The following is an 18,701-nucleotide window of genomic DNA, read 5'->3' as shown; positions in this document are numbered from 1 at the left end:
AGTATAAAAAAAAGTTGTCTGACACGGGACCTCCACATGCTCAAAGGGCTTCAAAGTAAACAAAAGAGCCAATTTATTTTAAGGAGACGTACATTTGCATATCACCAGTGTTTCAGTCCAACTACCGATATTAAGAAAAGTTTGGTAATGGGACTGAAAAGGTGAATGTATGCTGTTGCACAGCTGTAAAAAACATATTACGATATCTTGTTGATTTTGAAGTCCTATGAGTGTGTTCTTCACTTTGGCTGAGATCATCAATCTTGATGCATCCCCCTCTACTAAACCACAGCACCCTCCTATAATAAATCCCAGTCCCGTCCCCCCTCTACTAAATCCCAGTCCCCCCCCCCTCTACTAAATCCCAGTCCCCCCCCAACTAAATCCCAGCCCCCCCCCTCTACTAAATCCCAGTCCCCCTCCCTCTACTAAATCACAGTCCCCCTCCCTCTACTAAATCACAGTCCCCCTCCCTCTACTAAATCACAGTCCCCCTCCCTCTACTAAATCACAGTCCCCCTCCCTCTACTAAATCACAGTCCCCCTCCCTCTACTAAATCACAGTCCCCCTCCCTCTACTAAATCACAGTCCCCCTCCCTCTACTAAATCACAGTCCCCCTCCCTCTACTAAATCACAGTCCCCCTCCCTCTACTAAATCACAGTCCCCCTCCCTCTACTAAATCACAGTCCCCCTCCCTCTACTAAATCACAGTCCCCCTCCCTCTACTAAATCACAGTCCCCCTCCCTCTACTAAATCACAGTCCCCCTCCCTCTACTAAATCACAGTCCCCCTCCCTCTACTAAATCACAGTCCCCCTCCCTCTACTAAATCACAGTCCCCCTCCCTCTACTAAATCCCAGTCCCCCTCCCTTTGCTAAATCCCAGCCCCCCCTCTACTAAATCACAGTCCCCCTCCCTCTACTAAATCACAGTCCCCCTCCCTCTACTAAATCACAGCCCCCTCCCTCTACTAAATCACAGCCCCCCTCCCTCTACTAAATCACAGCCCCCCTCCCTCTACTAAATCACAGCCCCCCTCCCTCTACTAAATCACAGCCCCCCTCCCTCTACTAAATCACAGTCCCCCTCCCTCTACTAAATCACAGTCCCCCTCCCTCTACTAAATCAAAGTCCCCCTCCCTCTACTAAATCACAGTCCCCCTTCCTCTACTAAATCACAGTCCCCCTCCCTCTACTAAATCAGTCCCCCTCCCTCTACTAAATCAGTCCCCCTCCCTCTACTAAATCAAAGTCCCCCTTCCTCTACTAAATCACAGTCCCCCTTCCTCTACTAAATCACAGTCCCCCTCCCTCTACTAAATCAGTCCCCCTCCCTCTACTAAATCAGTCCCCCTCCCTCTACTAAATCACAGTCCCCCTCCCTCTACTAAATCACAGTCCCCCTCCCTCTACTAAATCACAGTCCCCCTCCCTCTACTAAATCACAGTCCCCCTCCCTCTACTAAATCACAGTCCCCCTCCCTCTACTAAATCACAGTCCCCCTGCCTCTACTAAATCACAGTCCCCCTGCCTCTACTAAATCACAGTCCCCCTCCCTCTACTAAATCACAGTCCCCCTGCCTCTACTAAATCACAGTCCCCCTCCCTCTACTAAATCACAGTCCCCCTCCCTCTACTAAATCACAGTCCCCCTCCCTCTACTAAATCACAGTCCCCCTCCCTCTACTAAATCAAAGTCCCCCTTCCTCTACTAAATCACAGTCCCCCTTCCTCTACTAAATCACAGTCCCCCTCCCTCTACTAAATCACAGTCCCCCTCCCTCTACTAAATCACAGTCCCCCTCCCTCTACTAAATCCCAGTCCCCCTCCCTTTGCTAAATCCCAGTCCCCCTCCCTTTGCTAAATCCCAGCCCCCCTCTACTAAATCCCAGTCCCCCTCCCTTTGCTAAATCCCAGCCCCCCTCCCTTTGCTAAATCCCAGTCCCCCTCCCTCTACTAAATCCCAGTCCCCCTCCCTCTACTAAATCCCAGTCCCCCTCCCTCTACTAAATCCCAGTCCCCCTCCCTCTACTAAATCCCAGTCCCCCTCCCTCTACTAAATCCCAGTCCCCCTCCCTCTACTAAATCCCAGTCCCCCTCCCTCTACTAAATCCCAGTCCCCCTCCCTCTACTAAATCACAGTCCCCCTCCCTCTACTAAATCACAGTCCCCCTCCCTCTACTAAATCACAGTCCCCCTCCCTCTACTAAATCCCAGTCCCCCTCCCTCTACTAAATCCCAGTCCCCCTCCCTCTACTAAATCCCAGTCCCCCTCCCTTTGCTAAATCCCAGTCCCCCTCCCTTTACTAAATCCCAGTCCCCCTCCCTTTACTAAATCCCAGTCCCCCTCCCTCTACTAAATCCCAGTCCCCCTCCCTTTGCTAAATCCCAGTCCCCCTCCCTTTACTAAATCCCAGTCCCCCTCCCTTTACTAAATCCCAGTCCCCCTCCCTTTACTAAATCCCAGACCCCCCCACCCCCCCTGTATACTAAATCCCAGCACCCTCCTCTAGCCAACAAGCAGACTCAGGAGTCTGGCCTCTGGTATATCTTAAATGGCGCAGTCCGCACCCTGTGCCAAATCTGATTCTCCCGCTACTTCTTGAAACCCTGTGAAGGTGGAGCACGTTGATGTCACGTCGGAATGTGACGTGGTGTTGCGTACCTCCATGCACCTCCAGGTACTCCACTGTCCAGTCGCAGCTAATGCAACACTGAAAGACACACACACACTCACAGACAGACACTCACATTCTTTACTTTATTGCTCCCTACCTTTTGGAGCTACTGCTCCCACACACGGTTTAGTGATGCCGGGTGCTGGAATATGATGTCGGGTAAGTTTTAGCAGAGTAGGTACCTGCAATGTAGGGAAAGCAGGTACCTACTCTGCTTTAACACCGAGCATGTACTCACGGTTCACCAGGCCGCGAGTTTGACATGCTTGCTTTACAAGGAAAATCCGTTAAATTACAGTTTTACTATTCAGGTGTCATTTATTTTATATAGAATGCTAAAGAGAGGCCAGTCTAGTCTGTATAAATTAAAGGGATCATATAGTGCCAGGAAAACAAAACCATTTTCCTGGCACTATAGGGTCAATAGGTCCCCCATCTCCCTCGGGGGCCCCCCTTCAGCCACTTACCTGAATCCAGCGCCGATGTCCCGCTCCGCCCACGCTCCCAGACCTCCAGCATCAGATTTTCCCACTATGAGGAAAATCTACCGCTGGCGGTCCGGGAGGACGTCCAGCGTCAGGTAACGGACCAAAGGTCCGTTTCGATTCCGGAAGCGCCCCCCGTGGCTGTCAAGTAGACCGCCACTGCGGGCAGACTTAGAGCTGCAATGAAAACAGTGTGCAAAAGTGTGCAAAAGGGTCACAGCACCCAGACTACTTGAATTGTCGGAAGTGTTCTGGGTGCCTACAGTGTCCCTTTAAGTGGTCTTGCATGACTCATCCCTGAAAACAAACTTAGGAACTAATGCCAATGTGGGGTACAGTGAGGGCTAGTCCATCCACCTAGCCCTTTTTGGCCAGGATGAAAAAAAAAAAGAAAAAAACTTTACAAGAGGTGACCAGTGTGGCACGGATAAGTATAGATTAGACTTGCCTCAGTTGCATATAAAGTGTATACTAAACTCACTTGCAATACAAAAACATCACTTTGTAGTCATACTCATTTTTAACACCCAAACACCCTGATCTGCACTTGCATACACTTGGAGTCACACACACACTTTACTTTCCCTGCATTCACCCGCTGACATGTTACACAAATATGCCCCTGCATTCTCACACACCGACATGCTACACAAATACACCCCTTGCATTAACAGACACCGATGTGCTATTAAATATACCCCTACATTAACATACACGGACATGCTACAATAATACATTCCTGCTTTCACACACTGGCAAGCTATACATAACACTCCTGCCTTCATACGCAGTTGCACACATTAAAATTATGCACAAATAAAAAAAAATATACCTATCAATAAGGGTCATCATCACACACTGTAATATTCATGTGACAACACACTGTAAAATGAGATCACAATTGTTTATTTGTAAGTGCCAGTTCACATTAGAGATCTTTTACATTCAGTGAGGAGCAAATCCCTTTAAATTCTTTAACACAGCTACCTTTAAACTCCCAATGACCCAGCGCAAAAAACAAAACAAAAAAAAATTAAAAACAAAAATGCTTACAGGGCCAAAAGAAACAGAACTATTTAAAAACAGCAGGAAGACAGAGCGGGTACGTGGCACAGTATACCGTCTGTATAGTACACAGTTTCCACAAACCACAAGGAGCTTAGGGGGTATTTACATTAAATGTATAAATCTCTAAGGACATACAATACTTTAACATTTATATAGGGGGAGAGAGAGAGTGTGTGAAATACACCATGGGAAAAATATGAGATAGATTAGATTGATGGATTAATAGATAGCGAAGCAAATATGACAAAGCAATAGAACATCCGAACGCACACTACATATTTTAGATTATCGCGATTTTAGATTTTCCAAACTTAGATAAAGCAATGCATTGCATGAGAAAACCAGTGTAAAAATACGGCTATACACTGCTCAACCCAGAATCACCCAAATAATTAAATGTAGTCTGTCAGTAGTGGGCAGATATACCATACGCACAGAATTAAACAACTTTGAAACCATAGTTTTATCCATAAGGAGGATGCTCCAAGCTGCTGCAGAAGACGTTGTCCAGTTAAGCACAATTCTCACTTGTGATACTAACCCCCTCTTACCCCCCCAGTGACATGTCCCGCTTCCATGGTGATATGGCAGCTGAAGTTCTGCTTGAAGTACATTTGTGAGAATGTTTGCAGACACTCGTAATTAAGTCAAATTTGCCCAATCCCTAGATGGATGTGACAAATATAAACAAACGTCATTCGTCAGACATTTGAAAAGGTTTCCTACAACAGCTGACATGATTTCAAAGAGTAATTGACACTTCCATGAAAATTATACCACTGAATAAAACATTATAAAACGCTAATAAAATGTGTTAATATTTTGCATTTGAAGCTCCCGTTTCTATTTAATGTATATAACACTTTAGAAAGTGAAGTGACATCACAATCCAACATACATATGAATTAGAGAGACTAATGAGACTAATTATCTTTTAGAACTCCCACAAGCCAGCTCTCCTGTATAACTAGTCTATGTATCCATTAGGCTAAACAGCATAAACCCCTATTTGTCCCAATGTTGATGCGAAAACTAAGGCCTACTTAAAAATCTTTGTTATTAACTGAAATCCTGGATTATTTCTTAAATAAATATGTTTCTTCGTTAACTCTTGCCAGAAATACGTGATTAATGAGCAAGGATGGAAAATGAGCAAGGAAAGGCAGGGTGACAAGTAGGGTCATGTAGTAAAATCCCTCTGCGGCATCTGAAAGTCGGGAGAACATTGCTCAGTGTCTGTGCTGGTCTTTTACTGCCTCCAAGAGGATGTTAACATTAATCCAGTCACAGCAATTTGTTTTAAAAACACAGCAAACAAAAAGTGAGGTGTAAAATGTCCAAAGTCTAGAAGACAGACACAGTTTATGAACTGGGGTAGCTGGTGAGGGGAATGTAGACACCAACATAAAGCTGACTATTATTGGTACAACTGGGGCAGTCCATAATAATATTATCTCATTGTTTGTTTTTGTAAACACAATGTGTATTGACAACATAAGTTTGCAAAACAAGTTACTCCGCTCTGCAGACCCCACAAGATGCAAACCCTTCTAAGATGGTATTAGAACAACATAGATTACGACGGCCTTTTCCATCTGCAGGTGTCCCTCGGAAATATGGGAATGTTTTGTAAAAACAAATGTGCTAACAATATTTCATTTTCTCTCGACCACCATGATCATGGAAATGGAATTTCTACTAGTCACTGAAAATCAAAAACAAAACAGAAAATCCGTGCAATGAAATGATTTCACGCACAGATACCAATTGTTTGTGTCAAAATAACCACTTGCGGAAGGGGCATGTGATTGCAGGTGACCCTGTGATACCATATATTAGGACATGGTCTGTGGGCAGAGCACACGTGACTTGTTTTTCTATACACAGTCACTCAGGTGAACACGGCCTGTGTATGTGAGGATAATGGTTTTCTCATGCCCTTATAGCCTGCTTGAGTGCTAAGCTATGTGCACTGCGTATTTCTCTTCTTTGGGAACTAGTAGAATTTATGGTGAACAAATAAGGTTATTGCTATTTGTGGGCTTATACAGCCAAAATTACTATATGCCTTTTAAAAGCAACATAATATAAGCTTATATAAAATGGCATGATCTTAGAGTAGTCCCTACCAGCTTTAGAGAGATGTAAAGTGTTTTTTTTTTTTTTTTTTTTTTAAATGCCATATTTGTGATTAGTTTACTTACATGGAGCAAAAAATATCCAAGTTATTTGAGATATCAGAATTTTAGGTATACACAAACAAGAAGCGCATATCATCATGTGACAATGAGCTTACAATCTGAAGGAAAGTTGTCCAACCTTGACCTCTTATTGTATATTGTGAGTGTGTATGACCTTTCTTTTTAAATAGTGATGAGTTGACATACTTCCTTCTCCTTTTTTATATATTAACATTGCAGTGAGACTGTGGACTTTGCTAAACACTTTATAACGAAGGTGGAATGCATATTCCAGACACTACGGATGGCGGCCGGAAACGGATATAGATCACGGACCCAGACTGAGGCTTGGGGTCCGTGAATCAAGAAATCAACAAATTATAGGAGACAGTCGTGGAGAAATTTTGGACTCCAAGCAGATTGATCGAGAGCGATCCGTAGTAGGTGCCAACCAGGATATTTAAACTTGGGCGAGCGATATGAGTTCTCGGGGCTGCAGAGTTCTAAAATACCCCTGAGGAAGTCCACGCATTGAATGTTGTATTATTCTTTGTTGTATTCTGGGACTCCTTAAGAGATTGTTGCATGTTGGGACTTCTCAAGTGATTTTTCCACCTGGAACACCATTCTGGAGAAGTTCCCTTTGCTGTTGACCTTTTAAAAAGTATATCTTGTTGACGTGCGTTAAAACATTTGGAAATTTGTGAGTGCAATATTATTAAAGTTATTGTTTTTATCATAACAGTGTTGCACTATATTTGTCACTTTATTCCCTTTAATGTACTACAGTGAATATGGGGATTTGGAACACTGACAGATCCTGTATACAGTTATTTTTTTCCTGCCTGCTAACCACCTACGTTTGTGAGTGCAATAGTCCACATTTCTTTATATGGCGTTTTAAATTTAATTGCACTATATGTGATATTTACCGTATTTATCGGCGTATAACACGCACTTTTTTCCCCTGAAAATAGGGGGAAAATCGTGGGTGCGTGTTATACGCCGATATCCCATTACTTACCTGTCCTGAAGCGTGGGCCGGCTTCACAGCTTGCACCGCGGTACAGGAACTTTAATTTCATGTTCCGGTTTCCGGCGGGACTGAAAGGAAGTGTAAGTAATTATGGGAGGGGTAAGTAATTATGGGAGGGGAAGTACACTATGGGAGGGGGAAGTACACTATGGGAGGGGGAAGTACACTATGGGAGGGGAGGGGAGGGGGGGGGGGGAAGTACACTATGGGAGGGGAGGGGGGGGGAAGTACACTATGGGAGGGGAGGGGGGGGAGAAGTACACTATGGGAGGGGAGGGGGGGGGAGAAGTACACTATGGGAGGGGAGGGGGGGAAGTACACTATGGGAGGGGGGAGTACACTATGGGAGGGGGGGGAGTACACTATGGGGGGGGGAGTACACTATGGGAGGGGAGGGGGGGGAAGTACACTATGGGAGGGGAGGGGGAGGGGGAAGTACACTATGGGAGGGGAGGGGAGGGGGAAGTACACTATGGGGGGAGGGGGGGGAAGTACACTATGGGAGGGGAGGGGGGGGAGAATACTATGGGGGGGAGAATACTAGGGGAGGGGAGGGGGGGAGAATACTATGGGAGGGGGGGAGTACACTATGGGAGGGGAGGGGGGGAGTACACTATGGGAGGGGAGGGGGGGGGGAGTACACTATGGGAGGGGAGGGGGGGGAGTACACTATGGGAGGGGAGGGGGGGGAAGTACACTATGGGAGGGGAGGGGGAAGTACACTATGGGAGGGGAGGGGGAAGTACACTATGGGGGGGAGGGGGGGAAGTACACTATGGGAGGGGAGGGGGGGAGAATACTATGGGGGGGAGAATACTAGGGGAGGAGAGGGGGGGAGAATACTAGGGGAGGGGAGGGGGGGAGAATACTATGGGAGGGGAGGGGGGGAGAATACTATGGGAGGGGAGGGGGGAGAATACTATGGGAGGGGAGGGGGGAGAATACTATGGGAGGGGAGGGGGAGAATACTATGGGAGGGGAGGGGGAGAATACTATGGAAAGGGGGGGACACTATGGGATGAGGGGGGAACACTATGGGATGAGTGGGGGGGGGAATACTATGGGAGGGGGGAAATTTCCTGGAATTTCTTTCTAAAAATGAGGTGCGTGTTATACGCCGGTGCGTGTTATACGCCGATAAATACGGTATGTTGTAGATTTTGTGGTTTATACAACCTTGACCTCTGTCTGTCCAGACTATTATGCTCAGAATCCCATGAAATTAAATCCAATTAAAGGGGCTGTCTAAGCACCGTAATCACTACATGCCGCTGTAGTGGTTATGATGCGAATAGGCGATGGGCGCTTTGGGCGGTTTCACCAAAACCAGGGTGGTCCCACAGGTACCCATGAAATAACCGCAGCTTGCTGTGTTTCCAATGTGGAAGTTTCAATATCTATTTCTTCAATATTTGGACAGCAGTGAAAAGCTGTGTGTCAGCTGACAGCCTATCACTGTCATCCATACATGGAAGAAATTGACATCGCTAATGTAATAATGTATACGTGTAAATTTCTCAGTTACAATTCAGAGAACAGGGACCAGGATGCGTGTCCTTCAGGGACCCCTATATTTAGCCAATCCTCTTAATAAAACATTTGACCCAGAACTTGAGATGTAGCCTGCAAACTAAACGCTCAAAAAAGCACTAAAAGTAGGTAATACATATTTTGACTGGACTCTGCCCACTATGAACAAGGAAGTTAGTACTTGGCAAAAAGGGGGTGGATCGGCTTAGTTGCAGAATAGGTACGATTTTAAGGACCTAAAAAATGCACATTAGTTCAAGTGCATTAATATATGCATTGTTGCCACCATAGACTTCCCATTTATGCTAAACCTCACTGTTAATTCTTATTCTAAAATAATTAAATAGATGGGTGTCAATAAAAAACTGATTTAGTCCAAGACTTGTATATGTGGAAACACAGACACTGCCAGACAATTAGTAGGTGGAATACCAGTCTGTGATACAGGTCAGTTAAGCACTGTGATTTGCTAAAACACTGTTTCATCGAGTAGACCAGGGGTAGTCAACCTTTTAATACCTACCGCCCACTTTTGTATCTTGATGGTAAAATTTCCTTACCGCCCACCAGTGCCGCAGTAACCAATTTTATAGTGCAAGTGCAATGCTCTGACCAGCCTGCTACCAGGAGGAACATAGAGCCTCCCAGGCCCTTCCCTCCCTCTTTGAGATCTTTGATCTCCTCAACAGCCTGAGAGGGCTTACAGCATGGCTGGCTCTGCATAGGCCAGCAGGGGAGATGAAATGATCTCCCACGCCGGCCTTGGTCCACGGCCATTGAGGCCCACTGGGCATTTTCTGCAGAACCCACAACCGCCCACCTGAAATCCCAAACCGCCCACTAGGGCGGTAGGGACCAGGTTGACTACCCCTGAAGTAGACACTGTGCATGTTTGATCTCTTTGCTTAAAAAAATTATTCTGCTTTACAAATGGTATTTTTCAGTAATCAAGAGTGCAAGTCTTCTGTATATTTTAAAATAAGTTTTTTTCCTGTAGAAATTAGTTACAAACCAATACATATGCAACACCATAAAACTGTGTTTCTTTGTAAGATAGCTGTGCTTAACAGAGGCCTTTGGCATTACATGTGATATATTGTACCCTCCAGACATTGCGCCAACAATTACACAAGCAAGTACTAATGCCTGGTGTTTAAGCAAGTCAGGCTCTTACAATGTGATGAATCTGCAATAAAAACACATGCTATTGGACCTGCCTGTTCCAGTATTGTTAAAAGCCCTCAACTGTTTTATAAGAACTTGGCATTAAAATGTCAAGATTTCTGCAAAATCACCAGCAGGTGGCACTGCATGGAAACATCATTTGAAAATAGTGTTCAGAGTTCTCAACTCACAGTGTTGCTAACTGAACAAGCTCCAGATTCTAAACAAAGTATTAAACCCATCAGCAATTGTATAAGGCAAACATTAGATAGAGCATTTGTCCATTTCCACACAATTCTGTGATTTCTAACCACATATACTGATCACAACAGGGCCAGTGCAAGGATTTCTGCCGCCTTGTGCAAATATCCATTTTGTCCCGTCCCCCCTCGTCTCACTCACTCACTGACAGACACACACTGGCAGACGGTCACTGAGTTGGAAAGTTGTATCAGCTTCACCGCGCCTGATCAGTGCGGTCACGCCGATACTCTAGCCGCACTGAAGTCCCCAGTCGGGGCTATGGGAAAAAGGAGTGTTGGTAGAAGCAGTGTTACGCTCTGGGCAATGTTCTGTTGGGAAACCTTGGGTCCAGGCATCCATGTGGATGCTACTTTGACATGTACCACCTACCTAGAGATTGTACCACGCACATCTCTTCATGGCAATGGTGTTCTCTGATGGGCCTCTTTCAGCAGAATAATGCACCCTGCCACACTACAAAAAATGTTCAGGAATGGTTTGAGGAACATGACAGAGTTGTTACCTTAAACTCCAAATTCCCTAGATCTCAATTGATTGATCCTCTGTGGGATGTGCTAGAACAACAACTTCGATCCATGGAGGCCCCACCTCACAACTGGCAGGACTTAAAGGATCTGCTGCCACATGACACATACAGGGGCGATCAGAGCTTTTTGGCAGCAAAAGGGGGACCTACGTGATATTAGGCAGGTGGTTTTAATGTTGTGGCTCGTCAGTGAAAACGGAATAGTTTACAAAACGGAATAATCACAACTTTAGTTTAGTGAAGCAGCTTTAGTGTACAGTTCAGGCCCCTGGAGTTTCACTGCTAAATTCACTGCCATCTTCTGACTTTGTCAACTGGGTGATTGGGAACGGTTTCATTATTATGCAAATACTCCTCCTCCTCTCTTGCTATAAATTAGGTTTACTTAACTTCTTCAGTACGAGCAAAAGTTATTTTTTCCCCTGAATAAAAAATAAAATGATATGCATCTGATTACATTTGAGGAACACCGAGGACAGAGTGCGCAGTTATTGAAGTGAGAAAATGGTGTTTCTGTACCACGATAAGAATTACATGTAAAATCCAATTTAAGTTTTGCACATATTAAAAAGGAATTATACAATATATTACCAATATTAGTTCTGTGTATGTATCCTCAAAAAAAAAATTCATATAGCAACCCATTTCATAACTTTACTTCTTTAGAGTGGATATCTGTAATATTAAGCCTCCATAAATATATTCTTGATTAAACATCGTTTGTATTCTTTGTGAACAAAGAAGACTAAGCTTTCACATGGAACATTACATCACTCCCTGCATATCATTGGAGACTTCACATGAACAAACAAGATATAAATGCCTTAATCTCAATACAGTTATTTTATAGCAGGAATCTCAGACTCTGACGCCCCATATGCTGATGGCCTAAAATTCCCAGAATTCTTTGAATGCAGTAGATTCATGGTAGTTTTAGTTCAGATACAGGGGGCTAGAGTTTCATGTGTCTGTTTTAGAAAGGTCTGGATGGAAAAGATCCAATATGAAGTAAAATTGCAGATATGTAAATATTCTGGGTTCACAGAGCATGGTGGAAACTCTCCCATATCCTCTAATAGAATCACAGTGTAATTGTTTGTGGACCATTTACTGGTTGACCTACTTGCCACACCAGACGCCAGACCATAAAGAAGACCTCCGCCATCTGCTGGCTGCTGGAATACATGAGAACCAGGTGGGGGACTCTTCTCTTGTCTGATGAAATTATACAGCAGGGTCTTCACTAGTCTGCTTGTGTTAGGGACACTATGGATGAAAGAAAAATGCAGGTTAAAATCAGTACCTAAAATGCATATGCAGTTGGCCTGCGCAACACTAACCCTCCAACAACCATGAAATGAATGTGTGAAAACAAAACTCACACTACAGCTAGGATGATGGACATTAACCCCTTAAGGACCAAACTTCTGGAATAAAAGGGAATCATGACATGTCAGACATATCATGTGTCCTTAACCCCTTAAGGACACATGACAGGTCTGACACGTCATGATTCCCTTTTATTCCAGAAGTTTGGTCCTTAAGGGGTTAAGGGGTTAATGGCTTAAAATAATGGTATTCTATCAAATAAGTAGCTATAACCCCTTCATGACCGGTAATGTGTCAGGACTTTCCTTATACAAAGGTTTTTTTTTACCTTCTCTTTTATCCTGCAAGGGTTAAAGGGTCACTAAGATTTACTAAATTTTTCCAGGTCTAAGTTCTATCTTTAACATTGTAGATCCTATAACCGAGTTGTAATAATGTAGTAATGCCCCTCTGCAAGCCTAGTTCCTGCTTGATCGCATGAAATTCAGAGTATAAGCCAGCTCTGGCAGGCTATTTCCTGCTTGATTGTATGACAGTCTTTGAGAATGAGAGTGTGTGCTCACGGATTTCCAACAAAGATGAACGACAACCCACTTGCATATATGAATGACATGTCAATTTCTGCTAGAAATCTCTGAGCGTGATCTGAAAAGAAGCCGTTGACCAGGTTTTAATATTAGGGTCTCTCACACAGAGATAGAGCTGGGCTTCACGGATTGCATGTTAAACAGTAACAACATTGGGCATGAATATTACCCCTTTTAGAGTTATCAAAAGCAATCTTTGCTTGTAATAAAGGTTTTCTCAAATGAAATATTAAAATTTGCAGTGACCTTAAATGGTAACACGAATCACCGTAACAATTTATGCCCACGCCAAAGACTATGGTGCAAGGAGATTCCATATATCAGTCTCCTTGCAAAAAGAGATTCCCATAGAAAAAAATGTCAGCAAGTTGATAGCAATAGGGGTAAAGGTGCTGTTTAGACAACAGTTCCAGTCATTTATCTAATGAATAGAAACTGCTTTCGAGTGCTTACCTAAATGTCCCATAAATCCCTGCCACCACGTAACCTAAAACTGGATGAAAAAGGAACGTACCATCGACCATGCATTAGATACTTGTGTATGATACTTTCATGAATGATCTCCTTGTGAAAAAGCTGATATGACAGGAACACGATCAAGGCAGTGATAGCTTCGAGGAGGATGCTGTAGGTTATATCACTAAAACAGAAAGCAAGAACATTATTAGTAAAATTTATATTGCACAAACAAAATTCACGTCTACACAATGGGAATATGAAAAGAAATGGCAAAAAATGAATGTGAAGAATCGTGAAGTGACGAAGGCATTGCACAAAGAAGCTTACAATCTGTTCTAAAATAATCTGATTAAGAAGAACAGCTTTTTTACACTTTCAGATTCAATAAATATAAGGAAGCGTTGGGCTGTGACAGTAAATGCGACCACTTAGGCTACCAAACTCCGTTCAGAGACAGAGATTATAAAAACGCTGTGACAAGACTTTATCACATGGCTATAAAGAATACCTTTCGGCTGGAAAAACATAAACATTGTTATTACTATGGATTACAGTAGATGCACAGGTTTCAAGTCAGAGATGAAAATGTAAATCTCTGGTACACAACGAGCTGTGTAGTATATGGAGTGTACACAGATATTTAGAATAGTAATGACTTTGAGTGAGCCTGGAATATCCTTATGATATCTGTAGCCGTTTCCCATATGTTTATTTCATTGGTTTCCACACACCTACAAAGCTCCCACTGTTTAGGTTGGTGGGACCTGAAACCGCATTGAAGAAAACGTATATATTTCCCTCAAGCACCGGCTAAGTGGAAGACTTTTGCTCGACAATTTAATTTTTCCAGCAATGCCCTTCTTCACATAAATCAATGTTTCACAGCCATTACTTTGATCAGTGGTCCTGATATCCCACTATATTGCAAACAATGATCATCATAACAATACATAACAAGAAAATAAAAAGGAGAATAAATGAAATGGACAATTTAGAGATTTTAGCAGACTAAGAACATCATTGTTTACAAATTAAGCCTCTCCAAAATGCAGCTTATTTTACAAGATATATACCCCTACTTTTACCCTTTGTGACACTATACCCCACTCCCTCTAGAATGTAAGCTCATTGAGCAGGGCCCTCCCCCTCTCTGTTCCAGTTGTCTGGTTACAATTAAATATCTGTTGTACAGCGCTACGGAATCTGATGGCGCTATATAAATAATAAAATAGTAATAATAATATATAAAAAACAACTTCATAAAAAAAACTTTCATTACAATTTCCTTTCTAAAGAGCCACTGATCACAACATAAACACACATGATCACCCTAATCCTTATATATTCACCCATTTAAATAAGCTGCAAAAGACAAAAGAAATTAAATAAAAATATATATTGGAGCAGTGGTAATGTAACTGCCTTAGAACTGGAAAAACAAAGTCAAGAATTTCTCCAAGCGTGCTCATTCAGTTTGCAGACCCATGTTCGAATGGATAGTGCTATTCCAGGTAAATTAACTCTTTTTAATCTAAATACTTAGGCTTGAGACTTCAACAGAAAATAAAATATGTAAACTGTGAAGTTTGTTTCAGTAACAAGTTTCACCCAGTTTTAGGGGCTCTGTTCCTGTATATTCCCATTACAGTAATCAAACTATGGGCTGCACTGACAGAATAGAATAGGAATCAAGGAAGTGATGATTGGCCAAGCTGCAATTCCTCAGTCACAATCTCATATACATTCTTTCCAAAATAAACATTCCCTTCAGATCATCCCAATTTAATGTTCTCTCTCTCCCTGCATTTTGCAATTATCTCTTAATACACTGTTTACTTGGTAGAGCTTGAACCATGGATGCCTTCAGAATCTCGTTTGCTCTCTATAAAGCAGGCTTTGTGCTTTTATGGTCTCCTGTTAGGAGCTTGAAAGAGCGAAGAGAAATGCTTTATAAAGACCATCAAAAGAAGACAATGAAAAGAGCACCGAATTAGCAAGACTACAACAAATTCGAACAGACAAAATATATACATAAAACACAGAATGGGGAAAAAAATAATAATCAGAGAAATTAAAAACAATCAGAAGGATAATTTGAGATCGCCCTCCCCTCATGTTCAAATACATCTTTAAATACAGCTGCTATTTTTACTTTCCTGAAGGTTACTCATTAAAATGAGACTGGAAGATCGGAGTTGACGACCACCCCTCCCCTCCTACCCCCCCCCCCCCCCCCCATCTACCCTACCATTAATCAACATTGTGACAATGAAGTTTGGACGAGATATGAGATTGCTGCAATAATCAACCAAGCTAGGAGTCTAACTAACCAGCTAATAAGTGAGAAGTGCATAAGGGACATTAAAAATATAAACAAATATTAAATTCCACATGGTTAGTTCCATAGAACAACCCACTGTATAAATAAAAAATATGGAAAACCTCACCAACATATCATGGATTTTGTAGGGTGCAGTCAGCAAAGTGCTAAAGTAGATCTGTTCTCATTACGCTTGTACAATAACTTCTTATTGAATAAAATGCTACTAGTGTTAAATCAAAATGTAGGATTTTATTTTTATTTTGCTTGCCTAATGCTTTATTTTCATTTTTCGTAAAAATGCACCATGGCTGATTGTGCGTGCTAGAGGCACAGCTCTTTGACACGAATTCTGAAGTACTCAAACAAATTAAAATAACCACTTACTAAGGTGAATGTCAGTGAACCGCGAGAAAATAACCCACATTCAGGTTTTCATTTGGTTTTTTTTAAACAGGATACAAGTAAAACAGTCTTCTTAATTATAGCTAATAATAATTTACGGGTCATTGAATCTAAGACAATGCAAGACCCTGATAGTCAGTATTTGTTTACTAATATTCCTTTTTTCTTGCTGTCTGATCTAATGGTGAAAAATGTATTTAGTGATAGCTACAACAAGTCAAGAGAAAAGTAATGTCCCTTTGATCAAAAGCAAAACATATCCACATATATACATACACACAAAATATGTGTGTGTGTGTGTGTGTGTGTGTGTGTGTGTGTGTGTGTGTGTGTGTGTGTGAAAGTAGACAAAAAAAAAGAATGCCCATGTTAGAATAAAACGCATGGTATTACATTCGTAATACACGATTCAGAAACATGCTGTTTCAAGAAATATTACCATATGTTATCTGTATTACCGCTAAATGAAGAGTACATCATTAAACAGTTGCCCACCATGAAATTAACATTGGAAAAAAACATAACGCAGGATAGCATAGTCAAGGGTCCTTTCTAAACTGTCTCTTACTGTAAATCCCCAAAATAAAATAAAGTAACAAATTAGCACTGCACTATAGCTACACTCACAACGATCTTGTAAAAGAGAGAGAATGGCCCCAGAGAATGAATGCCAATGTTATCTACTACTATGCCTTTAAATTGTCAGGCTGAAACACATCTGAGGTACTATTGTTAGTGATCAGGCTCATCTTCCTGTCCGCCCGCCCCTCCCACGCCTCACCCCTCTGTCGGTCCCTGCATTGGCTTCCCGCAAGATATAGGGCTCAATATAAAATTCTGGTTCTTGCTTTTAAATCTCTACATAATGCTACTCCCACCTATCTATCCTCCCTAATACACAAGTATGTCCCATCTAGGCCCCTACACTCTGCAGAAGATCTGTGTCTATCCTCTGTTTGTACTCCCACCTCTGATGCTCGAATTCAAGACTTCTCTAGGGCTGCACCGTTCCTGTGGAACTCTCTTCCCTTCTCCATTAGACTTTCACCCAGTCTCCACTCCTTCAAAAAATCCTTACCTATCACTCACTTTTTCACAAAAGCATATCAATTAAACTGTTAATGGCTCCAAAACAGCCCACACTAAGTCTTCATTGAATACTATTTCCTCAATACTTCCCTTATCTTTTGTGTCACTTTACCCCACTCTCTCTAGCATGTAAGCTCATTGAGCAGGGCCCTCAATCCCTCTGTTTCTGTCTGTCTGTCAAACTTGTCTGATTACAATTACATGTTTGTTAGTCTACCCATTGTAAAGCGCTACAGAATTTGTTGGCACTATATAAATAATAATAATAAGCAAGCCATGGCCACCTGTGCCAGGAAACCAATCCTGGCACAGGGCCAAAAATCATGGACCTTATACTTATACAGGCACATCTTTTCCCTTGAATAACTATTTACATCAAATGGATCCTTACATACCTTTGCTTTTACACATCTAATGAAATAAGGAAGAGTAATCCAAAATGCTATCCTTCCATTGAAACAAGTACCAAATGTGGATATGATGTTGAGAAATAGCCAGAAAAATATATACAGTCAGGTCCATAAATATCGGGACATCAACGCAATTCTAATCTTTTGGGCTCTATACACCACCACAATGGATTTTAAATGAAATGAACAAGATGTGCTTTAACTGCAGACTTTCAGCTTTGATTTGAGGGTATTTACATCCAAATCAGGTGAACGGTGTAGGAATTACAACAGTTTGTATATGTGCCTCCACTTTTCAAGGGACCAAAAGTAATGGAACAAATGGCTGCTCAGATGTTCCATAGCCAGGTGTGTGTTATTCCCTCATTATCCCATTTACAAGGAGCAGATAAAAGGTCCAGAGTTCATTTCAAGTGTGCTTTTTGCATTTGGAATCTGTTGCTGTCAACTCTCAATATGAGATCCAAAGAGCTGTCACTATCAGTGAAGCAAGCCATCATTAGGCTGAAAAAACAAAACAAACCCATCAGAGAGATAGCAAAAACATTAGGTGTGGCCAAATCAACTGTTTGGAACATCCTTAAAAAGAAAGAACGCATCGGTGAGCTCAGCAACACCAAAAGACCCGGAAGACCACAGAAAACAACTGTGGTGGATGACTGAAGAATTCTTTCCCTGGTGAAGAAAACACCCTTCACAACAGTTGGCCAGATTATGAACACTCTCCAGGAGGTAGGTGTATGTGTGTCAAAGTCAACAATCAAGAGAAGACTTCACCAGAATGAATACAGAGGGTTCACCACAAGATGTAAACCATTGGTGAGCCTCAAAAACAGGAAGGCCAGATTAGAGTTTGCCAAACATCATCTAAAAAAGCCTTCACAGTTCTGGAACAACATCCTATGGACAGATGAGACCAAGATCAACTTGTACCAGAGTGATGGGAAGAGAAGAGTAAGTAACTGCTCATGATCCAAAGCATACCACCTCATCAGTGAAGCATGGTGGTGGTAGTGTCATGGCGTTGGCATGTATGGCTGCCAATGGAACTGGTTCTCTTGTATTTATTGATGATGTGACTGCTGACAAAAGCAGCAGGATGAATTCTGAAGTGTTTCGGACAATATCATCTGCTCATATTCAGCCAAATGCTTCAGAACTCATT

At 42.4% G+C, this 18,701-nt stretch overlaps 1 protein-coding gene across 3 annotated transcripts in view; it reads right to left on the bottom strand.

The window, feature by feature from the left end:
• DYM (dymeclin) overlaps nt 1–18,701 on the bottom strand; it is a 337,693-nt gene that overhangs the window by 224,398 nt on the left and 94,594 nt on the right. For all 3 annotated transcript variants that reach the window (XM_063453857.1, XM_063453858.1, XM_063453855.1), the window contains exons 7-8: nt 13,368–13,493; nt 12,061–12,203 (exon numbers count right to left, since the gene is read on the bottom strand). In XM_063453857.1, the coding sequence (XP_063309927.1) occupies nt 12,061–12,203; nt 13,368–13,493 (269 nt within the window). The remainder of the gene's footprint in view (nt 1–12,060; nt 12,204–13,367; nt 13,494–18,701) is intronic.

Source organism: Pelobates fuscus, chromosome 5 (genome assembly GCF_036172605.1).
Source record: "Pelobates fuscus isolate aPelFus1 chromosome 5, aPelFus1.pri, whole genome shotgun sequence".
Lineage (NCBI taxonomy): Eukaryota > Metazoa > Chordata > Amphibia > Anura > Pelobatidae > Pelobates > Pelobates fuscus.
Note: the sequence above shows the minus strand (reverse complement) of the source record. Positions and strands in the feature narration are given on the sequence as shown.